Source organism: Sebastes fasciatus, chromosome 23 (assembly GCF_043250625.1).
Source record: "Sebastes fasciatus isolate fSebFas1 chromosome 23, fSebFas1.pri, whole genome shotgun sequence".
Classification (NCBI taxonomy): domain Eukaryota; kingdom Metazoa; phylum Chordata; class Actinopteri; order Perciformes; family Sebastidae; genus Sebastes; species Sebastes fasciatus.
Genome location: NC_133817.1, coordinates 19,556,716 through 19,573,994, shown reverse-complemented (window position 1 = coordinate 19,573,994; position 17,279 = coordinate 19,556,716). Strand labels below are relative to the sequence as shown.

Here is a 17,279-nt window from a genome sequence, read left to right as displayed (position 1 = left end):
AAAATCACATTTAAGGTAAACAGAAGCAGCTTATTATTGCAGCAGACCTGTAAGCGCAAGTATAGTGCCAGTCAAAGGTGGCCGGCTTTTAAAGATTCAAATATATCCTGATGCTTTATTGGATGACTGACTGACAAACTAATTTGAAATAGCTATTTAAAGAGAGGCTGTGACAGAGTGACTTTCTGCTGGGAGTGTGATTAGGTTTGAAGTTGAGATGAAAAGGCAGAGCAGGGTTGGGGCATACAGGTGTTTTTGACCGACCTTCTCCCAACTCTCTCTCTCTTTATTGTTTTTTTTCCCCCCTTCCATCTTTGATCAATTAAAATCCATATTAGGTATCCTAGCGGCCCAGCATACCACATCTTCAGAACAAAGGCTTCTCTATCTCTCCTGAGGTTAATGGATTGAGATTGAAGTTGGAAAATATGAGCCAGTATAAGACAAATGTGTGCTGGGACGGAGAGGTAATTACGATGACAGCAGCGTGGCCTGGCTGTCTGATAAAGTGCTAAGCCCCCTCTCAAAACAACAAAATGAGGGGAAAGAATATGGGATTCAGCCAGTGACTAACAGACTGTAATTAGGAGCTGGATGCTGTAATTTGAGCTCCCTGTCTCTATCAAACAGCAGTTGTTTTGATAAATAATATGAGTTTGAATTACGACTGGTAGTGTCTAAGCCAAGTGGAGTTGATGCCAAATGATAGTGTGATATTTCTTTTTATAAAGGTCACATTAAATCAAGTTTGTTTGGAGTGTTATTCACACAATCAGTAAAGAAGGCAGTTATGACAAGAAAAAAAATGCCGTGATCCCTGAATGCAAAAGTAAACAAGGCAACTGAATCAGAAATATATAGGCTATATTTTTAATTTGCCTAATAGGAGAATTTAGAAATGTATCATTATGTTGTATTTAAATTAAAGGAGAGAGTTAGATGAGAAGATTGATACCACTCTTATGTGTCCAAAATCTCATACTATGCACTACATACTCAATATGTGAACTATCGTTCAACATACTTTTGTGTGAATAAACAGTAGTATGTGTCTTTTTGGATGCACTGAACTGTAATTTATGACGTAATTTCCTGAGAGCCTCCTTGCTGGTTGTAGACGCATAACCATGGTAACCTGTGCGAACCTCATGTGATTCAATGATGATTTGTTAGAATCATAAAGTCTGAACTAATTTAAAAAATATATATTATGCTTAGTAAAGTGAAATCTCATACTAACACTTAAATCAAAGCGTTATTGATGTTACAGAGCTGTCCGTCAATGTCTGTTATGAACGTTGTCGTTACTACTGCATTGCATTGTGGGATATTCTTGCTGGCGTAGTGTGCAAGGTTTGCATGCTGTAATATTTCACCAGAAAAAGTGTGCAATTTGTGTAAAAATTATAACTGTTTTAGCATACTAAATAGCATATTAGTATGGAATTTCAGACGCAACCTATTTCTTAGCCTGCAGCAGCGACTTCCTTGAGTTTTGGTGCGAGGTTGCCAGGCAACCAGCGGAGACGTGTTGGTAAGCAGCTTTTGTAACCTTCAGACAGAGCCAGGCTAGCTGTTTCCCCCTGCTTCCAGTCTTTGTGCTAAGCTAAGCTAATCGGCTGCTGGCCCCACCTTCATATTCATTGTACAGACAAAAGAGTGGTGTCGACCTCATCTGTCAGCATGAAAGTGGAACTATTCCTTTAAACCTGATCATAGCATGTACATAATATATGTTGGATATATGCATTGATAGCTACACACCTAAAAGTCCTTTGCCCAAACAATCTGCAAATGATCTGAATACAGATGCATAATGAGACCTTGCTTGGTTGAAATTCTTACCGCCAAATAGTTCAGGAAGTGGAGCTTCACTTCACCTCAAGGTCTATGGAGGCCTGTGACGAGAAAAAGAAGAGAAGGCACACCGCTAAATTTCAAAGAGAACTGTTTGAGGTTTTTGAAAGATCACCTCTGCTAAGCTTTTGACGTTGTGTTTCCATCAACCTTACAGACCCCCAGATCATTTCCTATAGCCTCGCTCCCTCCCCAACCCATGCAGCCTCACCACATTGCTCCAGGCCATGTCATGTATGAATTATTTAAAAACAGTGGTATTGCACATGAAATTAATATTCAGATATTTCCCATTATCTGCTGTCTCTGCCTGCTATCTGTTATGTTGGTAATGATCTGTATTCCTGTGGCATTAGGCTGGTCAGGGCTTGTGCCCATTGATGTAACGTGTCAGGCATGCTGAGTGGGTTTACACTGGGCTGCTCTGTTTTTTCTTACTCCCACACTGGTTTTACTGGCAGGTGATCTCTCTCTCTCTCTCTTTCCACTACACGTTGCTTAAGCTTTTTCACTACTCAGTATATATTTTGTAATTTTTACAGACGTCCTATAACTGGTTTGGTTTATTTGATATTTGCATCGCACGCTCCAGCCCATTAAACGTTTAAAGCAAGACACAGCTCAGCAGCGAGCACAGTTCACTGAATCACTGAATTATGGATCAAAAGCATCTCTTGGAATTTCACTTGCTATATTGCAGTGAGAGCAGTGTGTCCTTTGAATTTCAAACAGAATGGCTCCCCCTAGTGCCAAAGATGTGTTGTAAGGTCTGGATGTTGAGTCCTCATCAAGCAAATATAGTTTACTATTTCAGGCAACCTTCACTGTAAGTGTGTCTACATTTAGCAATGTTATACTAGCAGGATAATGATACCATCAATAAAACCATTACATCATTAATGATTAGGGGGGTACAGGGTGTCTTTAGGGGAAGAAAGCAGGTCAGCAGTAGATGTCACATAGAAGTAGTTTATAATCATCTGAAAGCTGGGAACCTGAAGATGAATTTGAGATGCAGCGCAGCACTGTGTGTCAAGTTGTTCTAGTCAGGAATCAGAAATAAACATGAATTAATTTATTATAAGAATACATTGTGAGAGTGTATAAGAGCTTAGAACAATATCATAGAAGTATGTGATTGCCATTCCCATGCTCTATTATGTTTCATAAGTTGTTGCAGCATTTTTGGGGTTATTACCATTTGTACCAAGATTTGGTGCTAAATTTAACAATTTCTTTACCTCTTGAGAATTGATCAAAAATGATCAAAAATCCCTCCAAAGTACCACATTAAGACTCCAAGACCTTGAGGAACACCATAGAAAAAGCCATGCTGTGATTTGGTATCAAAAACTTTTGATATTTGGAGATTTCGGCAAGAATTGCATTTATCGGCGATTGGATGGCGAGCACTTCTGTTGTGTAAACTGCTCAGAAACTCCCTTATTGTCAATATACCTAGAAAAGCCATCCATCCTCTGAATGCTCTAGATCTATAGTTTGTGGCTGTAAAGTTTCATGAGGCTGTGATTATTCTAGAGGTCACCACAGGTCATATTATACAGTGAGGTCAAGTTTTAAAAAATGGTCTTACAATGTATGCTATTCCAAGACTGTTTAGGGACCCCAGTATGCAGAAATATTTAAATACACCATTTTAGTCTGCATTGTTTTTGCACCAAACTGCATGTGATTATCATAAAGTGGGCATGTCTGTAAAGGGGAGACTCATGGGTACCCATAGAACCCATTTTCATTCACATCTCTTGAGGTCAGAGGTCAGGGGACCCCCTTGAAAACAGCCATGCCAATATGTTGGCCTAACTTCATTTACTCACAGCTCTCGGATTTTGCTATATTGCCCAAACTCAACAGTTAACACTGTAAACGTGAAGATTTTGTGACACCATTGGACCCCTTAAAAAATCAAGGAACGTATCTTTCATAATAATTAACCACAAAATCTACCATATTGTGTGGAATGCGCCCCACTTGACCTCAAACTATGTGTTATTGTGTCCACTTAACACACCCCAGCTCCCCTCATCATGAATTATTCAAGCTCGATGCTGCAAAGAGCAGCAGTTCTGTCCATGCACAGCGCCCTAAGGGCTACACTAGCCTCTTCTGGAAATGAGTACAGTGTTGCGGTGGGCCATCTTGAGGGTAAAAAGTGTTTGTAACCTAAAATATTCAAGGCAGCACAAAGTGGAGCACAAAGAAAGATCACATGTGCTTACTCATTATAGAAGTGCTATATTGTTGATGTATTTCATGTCAGAGTTGGTTTGTCTGCAAAGGAGGCGGATTGTCAGCGATGTTTTAAGGATGAAAATTGCATATGTTTTGTCTGGTGTACAAACATTTTTAAAATCAAATGTGTTTTTGTGCAAACCCTTTCATCTTTGCAATTACTGAGCACTGGTTCTCAAGTTTTTCAAACTTTGGGCTCCACTGTTTTATGGAACGCCAAATCTTTCTTTTGAAAGATTTTCAAAAAGAAAAAGATTTTGTGGGCGACTAAGGAGCTGTTGTTGAAACTGCTCCATCCTGCTGCCATTGGCCACTGCCTGCTGAAGTGATGAGGCAGATACTATTTACTCTTGTCGTATCTTTTCTGCGACAGTGCTGTTGAAGTGATGATGAAGGATGCTCCGAGGACACTGTTCTTGCTGGTAAAATAGAGTTTATTACAAACAAGCCACACATGTCATACGGGCGTCTAGAGCGCCCGGAGGTCTCAAGTCGAATCTGAAAGTCCTCCCTTTGGGGCTCTCGTACCTCCTTATATTGGGTTCAATTCAGGCAACTTGCTGAGCTAAGCGTATGCTTAGGTATGTGACCTTTGACCTACATGTTTATCTTTCAGCCCCTGGATCCACCGCATGACCCCAGGTCTCCCCGTCCGCTTCCTGCACATATGTTTACAACTGGGGGCCTCTCTGTCCGGTGCAAGACCTGAAAATATACCACACTCTTTTTATGTGTATTTCTGTACATGGTATATGTTGATCATGTGGAGCTTTAGTGTTTCTCTGATGCTACTCTTGGCAGGATGTACGGGATAAATCTCCTTTTGGCAGGACTATTTGATCAGTAAAGTAAAGATTGAAAAAATCGAAATTGAGTCCGCCCACGTCTTGAGAGTGCTTGTGGATCAAGGCAGTCGCCTCTCCAAAGAAAATACGATCAAAACTGACAACTACACGATAAAAAAATCTTAGAAAAAAAGAAAAAAATCAAGTCAATCAATCATGTGTTCGGGAAGCAGCCCTGGAAACCTCCCAGTAGTCGAACATGAGGTGCATGAAAAATGAAAGTGAGCTTTGAATTCTGCAAGCCTATACATTCTGATGTTTGTCAGGTCTGAGCTGGCAGGATAGCTGTTGACAGTTGGGCCGTGGGAACAGCAGCATGGAGGCTGCATCTGTGAGATTTCTCCACTTGTGTAACAAAGAATGAACTATTTCTGTTCTGTCAAGCAAAACGCAGAGTGATGGAAATAATAAAACCCAGAGAAGATAATTAACTGGGATGATTCAATCTCAGCTCTTTGTTAGGCCAAGATTTGATAAACGTTCATTAGGATATTAGCACATGTTAGTGGAAACTGTGATGCTGTCCTGTATTTGACCTCTAAACACTGTATCAAGTTTGCTTTACTGACAAAAAAGTTAAGTGTGTGAAAGAAGATTTTCATGACTCTACATAAAGTGCATACAAATTTGCATATATACTGTACCTATAAGGGGTGGAAAGAATAATGTCAATACCTTACAGTACAATACAGTATCTCATAAAAAACTTAAAGGTGCAGTGTGTAGGATTTGGCGGCATCTATAGTGTTGTGGTTGCAGATTACAACCAACTGAGTACCCCTCCGCTCACTCCTCCCTTTCCAAGACTGCGGTAACGTGGTAACGCCGTTCGCCTCCCTCAGAGGTCATCCATACCGTAATAACACTATTTTAAGAGCAAAGGAAGTCAGACAGCGGCTGGCGATACCACGGTTTTCCACTCTGTGGCTCACGTTACCTTCAGGTAACGTAAAAACACTAAACACTCTCTCTAGAGCCAGTGTTTGGTTTGTCCATTCTGGGCTACTGTAGAAACATGGCGGAGCAACATAGCGGACTCCGTGAAGAGGACACGCTCCATATGTAGATATGAAGGACTCATTCTAAGCTAATAAAAACACAACAATTCTTAATTTCAGGTGATTATACACTAATGAAAACATTGTTGTGAATATTATATAACATTTCTGCTAATAGAAATGTTACACACTGTTCCTTTAAAAATAATGCATTCCAAAACAATGCTAAAAAGACTCAAATCCAGACCAGGAAACTCCAACATGACTGCTGGAGTACAGATATTGGACATGTGCCTGCCTTTTACTAGTCCAGGAAGTTTTTGTGTCACTGATACACATTGTCACACATAGTTGAGGAAATGTATCGATTCCCATCTGGCTGGATTACTGGATTACAATGCACTAGTGATTATGATCAATGGCACGAACTGACCTTATTTTCAGTGACAGAATAAAGAGGGTTGGCAAAGATGTGAAAATAACATTATCTTCTTCAGTTAGTCTATCATATGAAAGGGTCAGCTCCCCAGAGAACAAGACACACAAGGGACTCTGCAAGTATTTGGCCAAATAAACATTTCAGCGACTATGGGAATCCAATTGACCATTAAAATAAACTTTAAACTTTATAACTCAGTTCTTGAGCTCAGAGAATTGATACAATTATCACTAACTGCAGTAAGTGTATGAAACTGTGGTCTACTTGCTAGAATGTATTCTCTCTAACAATGTTACTCTGGGAAATATGCATACTCCTTGTACCTCTGCAAATAAAGCAACAAGACTGACGCAGTTAAACCTCTTTTATATCACTTTCTTCTTCTGAAAGAAAGACAAAACACTCAGTTTCACACCTTGCACTGATGAATAACTGTTAACGGTTGCATTTACCTCCGTTCACACCCCAGACTTCATGGACAGTTCCTATCAATTGTTCTCCTCCGAAAGGAACAAACAGAGCAAAAAATCCATCCCACTCAGGGCATTGATCACAGAGCATGAGTACTGAAGTGTTTTCACATTGGATTGCATTATTGGACATTGTGTCCATATCCTGTATACTGCTAATTAATATAATTTGTGTAGCCTTTCTGTCAATTTGTTTGCCTAAGTAAGTACGGATTTAGTTGTTGCCAAAAACGGAAAACTTGGCAAAGGCAGAGCAGAAAGACTAAAAGACATTTAAATGTCAAAATATGTTGAAAAATCTGTTAAATATCTGCAAAACAGCACTATTAAGAAATATAATGACTAAACAGTAGGTTAATCACAGTGTCAAATGCATTACATAATAATATGCATAACTGCAGCAGAGGACTCTCTGTTGCATCACAGTCCTCTAATCACAGCATCCATTGAGTCACAGACGCATAAAATGACAACATCAACTGTATCACAGAGATCCTGTCATCACGGTGTCAATTGACTTACAGAAGTAAAGAATTACAATCACAATGGAACATTATCAGTGGGCTATTGTTGCAGCAGAGAGCCCTGTAACGCCATCCACTCCAGAAAAAGATGCATATTGCATCACAGGCAGTCGTAGAGGTTGTACTCAGACAGAGCATTTACTTCAGTAAAAGCATCAATGCCAAAATGTAAATTGTATCTTACAAGTAAAGATACTGCATTTTACTGAAGTAAAGGTACAGTCATATCGGTATTATGAGCAAAATGTTGTTTAAGTATTAAAATGTGGTTATGTATCAAGTATCTTTTTAGGATATCATTATATACCATATTATCATAATTATTGTTGTTTTAATGTAATGTGTAAGTAGCCTTTTACTGTAGCTGATACATTTGGAGCTTTTTCTTCTTTAATACTCTATATATTGTTGTTTAATCTATAACAATGCATCATATTTGATTTGAGTCTGCAAAGTCACTTAGCAGTGGAGTATATTTGCCTCAGAAATGTAGTAGAAAGTAACAAGAACAGCAGCTAATGTATTATCTGATGCATCACTCTGATGGACAGTTAAATGAGTCATACACTGTCAATAACCCTCTAACACCAAAATATCCACTGCTCCCATTATAATTTTTTGTTCAGTTTTTTAATGCACATTCTTTAATATGCACATATCATCTGTCACTGTCAATATAAATCCTACACGCTGTACATACAGTATATAGTCATCTTCATATGTACATACTGTACATAATCATCCAGTCCAGTATTTATTTCTTTGCACTATTTGTATTTTTTACAACTTACATAACACTTGACGTGTATATAGACTTTTTATTTATTATTTCATTGTTGGACATTGGTGCTTTTTTATATATATATATATATTTGCATAATTTGTATGTATAATTATCTTCAATAAAAAAATAATAATAATAAAATAAATAAATAAAGTGTAATTATTATTTATTTATTCATGCATTTCTTTTTTGTTCCTTGAATTATTTTCTACCCCCTCTTTTATTGTTGTCATTATACGTATATATATTTTTTATAATTTAAGTTATCTTTCCTATCCAATTGTGCCTTGTATGTTAGAAGTATTGAGTTTAGATTACAATGCCTTCATGTTTGTAAATTAATTATCTTTAATAAAAATAAATAAATAAATGAATAAAAAAAGTGTAATTATTATTTATTTATGCATTTCTTTTTTGTTCCTTGAATTATTTTCTACCCCCTCTTTTATAATACTTATAATTTAAGTTATCTTTCCTTTCCAATTTTGCCTTGTATGTTAGAAGTATTGAGTTTATATTACAATGCCTTAATGTTTGTAAATTAATTTTCTTCAATAAAAAAAAATAAAAAAGTTCCCTGCATCACGCGCGAACACACGCGACGCTCCCTCCTGTCTCCTGATTGGTCGCCGATGCCGGGAAACCTCCTCGTGACATGTGAGCCGGGTATAAATACTCGTCGCCGCCTTCCACTCACGCAGCCCTGGTTTTATGAGGGAAAATGTTTCGTCTCGGCCAACAGTTTATCCCCAAGATCGCCTTCAACTCCTTTCTATCTGCCGTGCCACGGGACTATTTTCATTTTACGAGACAATATAATAAAAGCTGGACGTGTATTGGCTGATTATTAATCAAAATCATCTATTTTATCTGCGTGAAAATGCCGAGGACCAAGAAGAAGAATAGCAGCAGCAAGGGTGAGTAAAACGAGCGGCCCGCATTGCTTTTGGCCTTTGCTTATTTTGACTTACCCGTGCTTGATGGGAGTTGTAGTTCTTTCCGTGTTGTGAGTCCATTGAGTGGAGTGGAACGTGTTTATAGTAGGGACTACAAAAACGTCACAGAGCTGGCCTAACGTCAAAACACAAAGCTAACTAGCCATGGTCATACAAAAGCGTCGCTCTTTCAAAAAACATGCCATCATAAGACAATATGTTTTTGCTTTATATTTATTTATACACGTTTAATCATCATAAACTAATTTATACTTCACACGAGTTTCTCTATCGTCGCACTTTACAAGCTAACGTAAGCTAGCCAACTAGCTAATGTCAACTCCCCACCAAGGACTATAGAAGGAGACTAGATTAAAGCGTCATATCTGCAGGGATATTGCACATGCGCAGTAGAATCTGGCCGCCGAAATTGATCCAATCACAACGCAGGACCGCAGCTTCAGTTACACTGCGCATGCGTCATACCCCACACCGCAAGCCCGATGTCCAAGCCTTCTTTCCATAGGCCTTGTTGCTAACTAGCAACATACTGCTTTGGTTGCTAGGTAGATTTCATTGAAAGATACTTACTTGACAGCTTTAGGGCACGATTGTTGCTTCTGTAGACGAATAAAGAACTGTTTAATGGGTCTACAAATCAAAAGACATTATGTTAACTAGCTTGAGCTCTATAAAGTGATGTGGTCTTGTCTGAAGAGTGTCCTCAGTTGATCTTAGAGGCGGTGCCCGGTTCTCAGAAATCAGCTGTCCACGTCAACACATAGAAAGAGCCTCTATAGGTGGCTAAAATGACCTTTTTAAAAACAGTGGACAGTGCTTTCTATAGCCATCTATTATGGGTTGACTTATTTAAGTCCTTTCATTTATGGTTGTGACTACTTAAAAGGTCCCATATTATAAAAAAGTGAGATTTTCATGCCTTTTATATTATAAAGCAGGTTTAAGTGCTATATAAATACTTCATAAAGTGGTAGGAGATCGAGAAAAAAAACTCCCATAGTGCACTGGTTCATACCTATCAGCATAGTTCTGCTCTCATTGGGCCTGTCACCCCAACTTCTTTTGGTCCACAAGACAAAAATGTGTCCGTTTAAAGGTCCCATATTGTAAAAAGAGAGATTTTCATGTCTTTTTATATTATAAAGCAGGTTTAAGTGCTATATAAATACTGTGAAAGTATCAAAATGCTCAATCCACAGATAAAATACACACACAGCCCGTATTCAGAAAGTGTGCGTTTGAAACAAGCAGTCAGGATTTCTGTACATTTGTGATGTCACAAATATACAATATTTACAGTTTCACAGTTTTAAACGTAAACATTCTAAATGTGTCCCAGTTTGTTTCCTGGTTGCAGTGCATGTGAATGACGTCAGCTGACAGGAAGTAAACATGGATCCACACCGTTTCCTAGCAACGCAATTCTGTTGCCATTCAGTTGCAATGCACTACAACGGAGCGTTTCTGATAGAGGGTGTATACAGGTGTATTCAGACGGACAGTATGAGGAAAATAATGTGTTGTTTGAACATTAAAGCATATAAACGTGTTTTAGTAGAAACCCCAAATACAAGTATGAACCTGAAGATGAGCATGATATGTGACCTTTAAGACATGCTCTTACAGTGAGGAGCTTTACCAAGCATGTCTGCCAGGGGTGAATTCAGGCCAGGCCAGACAGAGCCTGTTGAGTCTAGTCTGATTACAGTGCACAACCATTGAAGCAAGTTACTACACATTCTGTATTTTTTTTTATTGGAAATTTCTCACATAAAAATTCAAAGCTTTTCAGTTTTGAAAAAATGAAGCACACTCAAGATTTCCACACCCTTTTTTTTTAGCTGTGAATTTTCACAACTCTCCCACACTCCTCTTGCCTCCAGGAAGACTTTTACAATATTCAGCATAGACTGGCAACCATGCAAACATTGTGTGTGTTTTGGATCCAGGTTTTCATTCCAATTAACAGTATTGTAAATGTTCCCCTTCTGGACTGATAATCACTTGTACTATCTGGTGTGGACTTGGAAAGAAAAAGAATGAGCTTCCTTCCTTGCCCTCCTTAACGCATGGTTGCATACTCTTGTGTTTTTGGACTGTACCAAAACTGTAACTCTATTCTGAACAGTCGTTTTGCACCTGTGACAGATTGTGAGAGCTTCTGTTGTGTCTCAAAAGTTCAGCTGTGTTGACCCATGTCCCTCCAACCTGAACATAATGTCGTGTTTACACAGCCAACAGAAGTGTGGGTTGCCCTTGACCCTGACAACATGGTGCATTTTCATACAAGATAATGAAAGTACAGCAGGGTAAAGCGTGCAAAGGACAGATTAGATAACTGCAGTATTTCCTACAGTACCTGTGTGCAGCAGCTGTGGTTACATAATGGACTCAACCATATGTGCTGCACTGTACTAATGCATTTGATTTGATTAGGTTGAGTTATATTTTTTTGTGCTTACATCTGTCTTTTCTTTCAGGAGGGCAGCATGGAAATGTGCAGCCTTTCAGTGATGAGGATGTCTCCATTGAGACCCTCAGTCATTGCAGCAGCTTCAGTGACACCGCCAGTGTCGCAGATGAAGGTAGGTTTGTGTGTATATCTGGGTATACAGTTGTGTGTATTATATGTGCTTCAGTCTTTAGCCCCTTTCCCACTGGACAAATAAAAACAACCAGCATCTGGCTTTTGTCTTTAGTGGGAAATAAAGGTCTGATTGGCAGTGATAGAAATATGGACGTGGCCATCCGTCTCCGTCCAAGCAGCGCTCGAACTTCGTTCCAAATTAGTCGGCACAGAGTTTGAAGAGACACTGAATAAATAACAGATATAAAAAAAGGAGTAAACATCATAACATTTTCGCTGGCCACTGTCGGTTTGAATTTTTCCGTTAAGTTTTTTTTATTGGGCAAGTTATTGAGTAAAACTGCATGTTTTTGTTCTTCTTGAAATCAAGCAAAGGTTAGAGAACCCTGCTGTGAAAAGTGCAATTCATCTGACGTTTTGTTTCCAGTAACTCATCAAAACTATGAAGCATAACATCTTGTGGTGTTGCCAGGTGGAGAGGCCAGTGAGGATGCAGCCCAGGATGATTTCCAGTACAAGCTGAAGGGCTTCATCGACAGCACTGTTGATAAGAGGTAATAAAAAGCACTGCCTGCTTCTCAGTAGTCTGCACACATGTCTGTTTCCCTTGTAAATGAGATACATTGAAAATAGTGTGTAAAAGAGTTCTTAGTCGCCAAAAAATAAATTGTTTTCCTTTATAGAATGAAGTCACTCTAAGGATGTAATCGAATTCATAACAATAGTGCAAAAAAATATTGACTAAGTCATTTACCAAAAGTAGATGTACAGTGTTGTGGAATAATACCCTTGGATTATTGACAAATGTGCCTCCAGAACACATACGTTTTAAATAGATGCAACTAATGCGGTTTAAAAAAGCTTATTTCTGTGAGTTTAGAGTGCCGCTGTCAATCACAGGAGGAAAGTATCATCACAGTTTAGAGAAAGTGTAGAAATGAAAGGGTGTAAAGTCACTTTGTTTTGATTTTGTTAGGCTCTTTTGTTAGTTAATTTTATATAGCCTTAAATGTTACATTTACTGAGACTTACATATTAGCTCACAGAATAATACTTATAGAAACTTTTAATTTGAAGTTGATCTAATTGCTCAGTCTTAATATGGGCTAATTTCTTCATGAAAATATATTTTATTCTGACATTTCACTGTCTTGCATCACTCTTCAGTCAGCTTGATATTGAGGGAGAGAGATAATTATTTGTATAATGGCAATAATGAATGTTTGTGTACCTGTTTCCTCAGTGCTAAGACCAGACAAGGGGCGCTGGATGGGCTTAAGACGGCAATGGCCACACGGATCCTGTATGAGTTCATCTCGGAGAGAAGGATGACCATCACAGACAGCATCGAACGCTGCCTCAAGAAAGGTACCAGAAAAGATCATTTAAGTGTCATTTAAACAGTCTGGTCTTATTTTCTAATGGCTCAGCAGATACGTGTTTTAGTTGCCTTTTTTATGTTATGAAATTCTGGATTTAAATACAATACGTTTTTATAATTGTACATGTAAATAATTTAATTTTAGTAGGATCTGTTTGATATTTTCTGTTGAATACCTCAACTCTATAGCTTCAAATCTACTCGTAACAAATGTCCCCTGAATTTAAGTGGAAAAGTTAAGGCCTTCTTCTCGCTGTCAGGCAAAGGCGAGGAGCAGCGGGCGGCAGCTTCTTTAGCCTGCCTGCTGTGCATCCAGCTGGGCTCGGGCATCGAGAGCGAGGAGGTGTTCAAGACCCTGAAACCAATCTTCAAAAACATTCTGGCAGACGGATCAGCCAACATACAAGCCAGGCAGGCTGTGAGTACTTGATATTGTCGGTAGCAAATAAATATTTTGGAAGAATACATTGTCGACAGGTAGCAGAATCAGCCACACTGTACCTGCTACTATGTGTTTGTCTGGGTAACGTGTATATGCTGTGGGAAGTCAACTGAACAAGTCTCTCTGTTTCTCTAATAGGTTGCGACAAGTCTGGGTCTGTGTACTTTAGTTGCAGAAGATGACATTTTGGTAAGTTCTTGATCACTTCTGGTGTCTTTTCTGTGGTTTGACACCTCTGGGCTTGAGGGCAAGCTGCTGTGATGTCTCCTCTACAACCTTTTGTCAGTCGTTCATTTGTACTCATTATCGGTTGTGACATCGTGCCTCATTCAGACTTAGTGTTCGTGTCAACAGCACTGGCAGCTGAACTCAATCGTGCCTCTAGTGATTAGTCACATAGTCATAAACATGTTATTTGTGGTGACAGGTGTTTTGTGTTTTTGAACACAGCATTTAATAACCAGTCTTCATATGATCCCCGCTGCTTCCTCCTCCTAGGACGTGCATGCCACCATGGAATGCTTTGAGAACCTGTTCACCCGGTCCTACGCGAGGATGGATGGTACCTGTCCTTTGATCAATCCCCAGACGAGCCAGCTCCACACCAACGCCCTGCTGTCCTGGGCTCTGCTGCTCACCATCTGCACTGCCAACCAGCTCAAAGACATCCTGCGCAAGTAAGACCCACTGTTGTCAACCCCTTAACTTAAGTTTCACAGCTCAGTTTGAGAAATTTACCTTACCCACACATAAAAAATCCCAGATAAGCACTGAAAAATTTAAGAATTGATGTGTGTGTATATGTATTTTAAAATATTTTGGAATGTGTTTTGTTTTGTAGACACCTGCCAAAACTGCCAAGATTGCTGGAAAGTGAGGATGTCAACATGAGGATTGCTGCAGGGGAGACCATTGCGCTGCTTTTTGAGTTGGCCAGAGACCTGGACGCTGTAAGTTCACTGTCATTCCTGTAGTACAGTACAGTGAAATGTTAAATTACTGTTGTCGGATTCAGAAGGGACTGTAATTTTCTCTTTATTTTGCCCTAAATTGCATATTATTTAACATTTTCATTGGTCATGAATGCAGCATTTCTTTCTGTGTCCCTTCAGGAGTTTGAGTTTGATGACTGGGACCAACTGTGTGACAAACTGAACGCGTTAGCCACGGACTGTAACAAGCACAGAGCCAAGACCGACAAGAGGAAGCAGCGGTCGGTGTTTAGGGACGTACTGAAAGCTGTTGAGGTGAGTGTTCGTTGACAGCATCGTGGTTTGTTAGCTTTTAATTTACTTTTTAGATGCTTCTTCCTTGTCTTATCCTGGGTGGTTAGGGTTACAAGCTAGATATTCTGTGTTTCAGTCGAGACAAATCAAGAGGACTTTCTTTATAGGAGGATTATGACTGTCAATTTAAGAATCTGTTCATGGCAAAGTATATTTTTCTCATCTCCATCTATATTCTTCCAGGAGGGCGACTTCCAGTCTGAGGCCATTCGCTTCGGGACTGAGCGCATGACCATTGACAGCTGGGTCCGAAAGAGGACATATGATGCCTTCAGGGAGTTTGTGGGCTCTGGGATGAACTACCACCTACAGGTATGTTTTTAATAAGTGGAGTGTGACGTCAACGTATGAGTCAATGACAAAATCTAAATGTATGGGAGTGGACATTTTGATTTAATTGCACTGCAGAATCACGAGGTTGGGATGTGTAACAGGAGCTCTTTTCTCCTGCACTGACTCAGCACTAAAAAGACAATGAAGATGTGTAGGCCTGCCTGATGCAGGAAGACAGCACTTACAACTCAATTTAGGATAATGTTGCGCATTGTAGAATACAAAAATAAAGCCATTAGAAGTAGCTGGTTAGAAAGTAGTCTGGCTGTCAGCCAGTGCTTGTGGAAAAGTGCAGCATTTCACAGGTGGAGAGAAGACAATGGAACATATTTCAGAGAGCATTACACTGTAAACGGTATCTAAAATTAGCTCGCTATTGTTTTTGTATTCTGCTTGTATTGTGTCATGGTGATGGTTGTTAATGCGTTTTCTTAATGAGTTTTATGTTTTTATTTCTCTTAATCAAGGCCAATGAATTCATCAGAGACGTGTTTGAACTGGGACCACCTATGCTGGTTGATTCAGCCACAATAAAGGCCATGAAAATCCCTCGCTTTGAAAGGGTAAAAAACATTTACAACTCTAGCATTTCACTTTTTTTAAACCTTATAGCATGGCAAGTTTACCACATTAAACATACTTTATATACTTGTAGCTTTTCTTCTATTTTGAATCAATTGTTTTCTCTCTTTTCCAGCATCTCCACAACTCTGCTGCATTCAAGGCTCGGACCAAGGCCAGAAACAAGTTCAGGGACAAGAGGGTGGATGTGGGAGAATTTTAACCTTTTTTTTTTTTTTTTTTTTTTTTTCCCCTCTTTTTCTTTCCACTCTAATACCCTATTTATCAGACTTCCCTGCTTTTTAGATGAATTGTCACGACTTTGTGTCCATCCAAATCCATCTTTTGAATATCAAACGCTCGCCCTTTGTAGACTTGAAAGGTGGCTTTATCACCGATGCTCTGTAGTGGACAATCTCTTTATAGCGTCCTTTCAAACCTACAGGAGGTGAGTGTTTGATAATCAAACGGTTAGATTTTGAGTAATGTATCCACACATAAACAGTGGTGTTGTACATAATAGTGTATATTTGTTTGCTCCTCATGTTAATATTCAATATGTGGCCTTTTTTTCCATTTTTAACATAAGTTATATAATTTTTCCAGCATTTGTCTTGCACCACGTAAATCTAGTTAGTTCATAGCAATGTCCAGACGCATGTTGTGACTGATCTAACCCCTTTGATGAATTTGTATTAAGTTGCACTACCTTGTTAAAACCTTAGAAGGTTATTCCTGTAGGACCTCGGTGGATATTGTGTTGTCTTTTTAGTATTGGGTATGTAATCTAAAGGGCAAGGATGGTGAAATAAACAGTGAAAAGCTGAAAGAAATGGATCCTCATGTTTATTACACAAGATATATATACTGCACTTCACTGACACAATAATGCTGCCTGACCAAGATTAGTTCATCAAAAGGATAATTTCCCCATTGTTGAGAATAAAAATGGCAGGTTTTGTGGATGTGACCTGAAACTTCACTGGAAGAGGAGTTGGCAAGTAAGTTTTGGAAACCAGAAGTCTGATTCTCTTTGAAATCCTGGCAGATATATGAAGGTCATTTTGAGCACAGTGGCAGTATAAATCTTATTTTATTGCTACTTGGACGTATCAAAGTGAAGGATCTTGCTGCCAAGGTGACAGTGGCATTATAGTGAGACTGACTGAGCAGTACACCCCCGTCTGTACCTTCCCACACATAGATACGAGGCTCTGTGATAGAACCTCTTGGGTTATTGATGCAAGTTAGTGAAACTGTTGAGGGAGCAGAAGAAATAATGGAGGTCCAACATAGATTGTACACAGTATATTTACTCCCAGGGGTCCCGCTTGAAGGCGGCTTCTTCTTTTTATAGGGTAGTAAAAAAATAGTCCATAACGGCAGCGAGTATCACATGATAAAGGTCAATGTCACAAAGCTACAAATAGTCCCATCAATAATATTGGCCTGTTACCCAGGAGTTTGGAGCACACACAGTCATCCTGCGATCGATGCAGCCTCATACCTCAGGTGAAACAATATTACCTTCAGGAGGAAGCAGCAACATGGAGTTGGGAGCAT

At 39.2% G+C, this 17,279-nt stretch overlaps 1 protein-coding gene and 1 long non-coding RNA gene across 4 annotated transcripts in view; one reads left to right on the top strand and one right to left on the bottom strand.

Moving 5' to 3' along the window:
• LOC141762322 (uncharacterized) overlaps positions 1 to 9,837 on the bottom strand; it is a 30,930-nt gene extending 21,093 nt beyond the window's left edge. The window contains exon 1 of the long non-coding RNA XR_012592801.1: positions 9,697 to 9,837. This is a non-coding gene — a long non-coding RNA (uncharacterized LOC141762322). The remainder of the gene's footprint in view (positions 1 to 9,696) is intronic.
• ifrd1 (interferon-related developmental regulator 1) lies at positions 8,860 to 16,549 on the top strand. Of its 3 annotated transcripts, none has more exons than XM_074626394.1 (12): positions 8,860 to 9,075; positions 11,607 to 11,711; positions 12,186 to 12,267; positions 12,957 to 13,081; positions 13,355 to 13,512; positions 13,675 to 13,725; positions 14,035 to 14,213; positions 14,378 to 14,486; positions 14,649 to 14,783; positions 15,006 to 15,134; positions 15,623 to 15,718; positions 15,853 to 16,549. In XM_074626394.1, the coding sequence occupies exons 1-12, from the start codon at positions 9,051 to 9,053 to the stop codon at positions 15,937 to 15,939; spliced, it is 1,281 nt and encodes a 426-aa protein (XP_074482495.1). In that variant the 5' UTR covers positions 8,860 to 9,050; the 3' UTR covers positions 15,940 to 16,549. The 3 variants fall into 3 exon arrangements, with proteins under 3 accessions (XP_074482495.1, XP_074482494.1, XP_074482496.1); XM_074626393.1 differs by having other exon boundaries at positions 8,860 to 9,087; XM_074626395.1 differs by lacking the exon at positions 8,860 to 9,075 and adding an exon at positions 11,405 to 11,435.
• Positions 16,550 to 17,279: the final 730 nt, after the last annotated feature.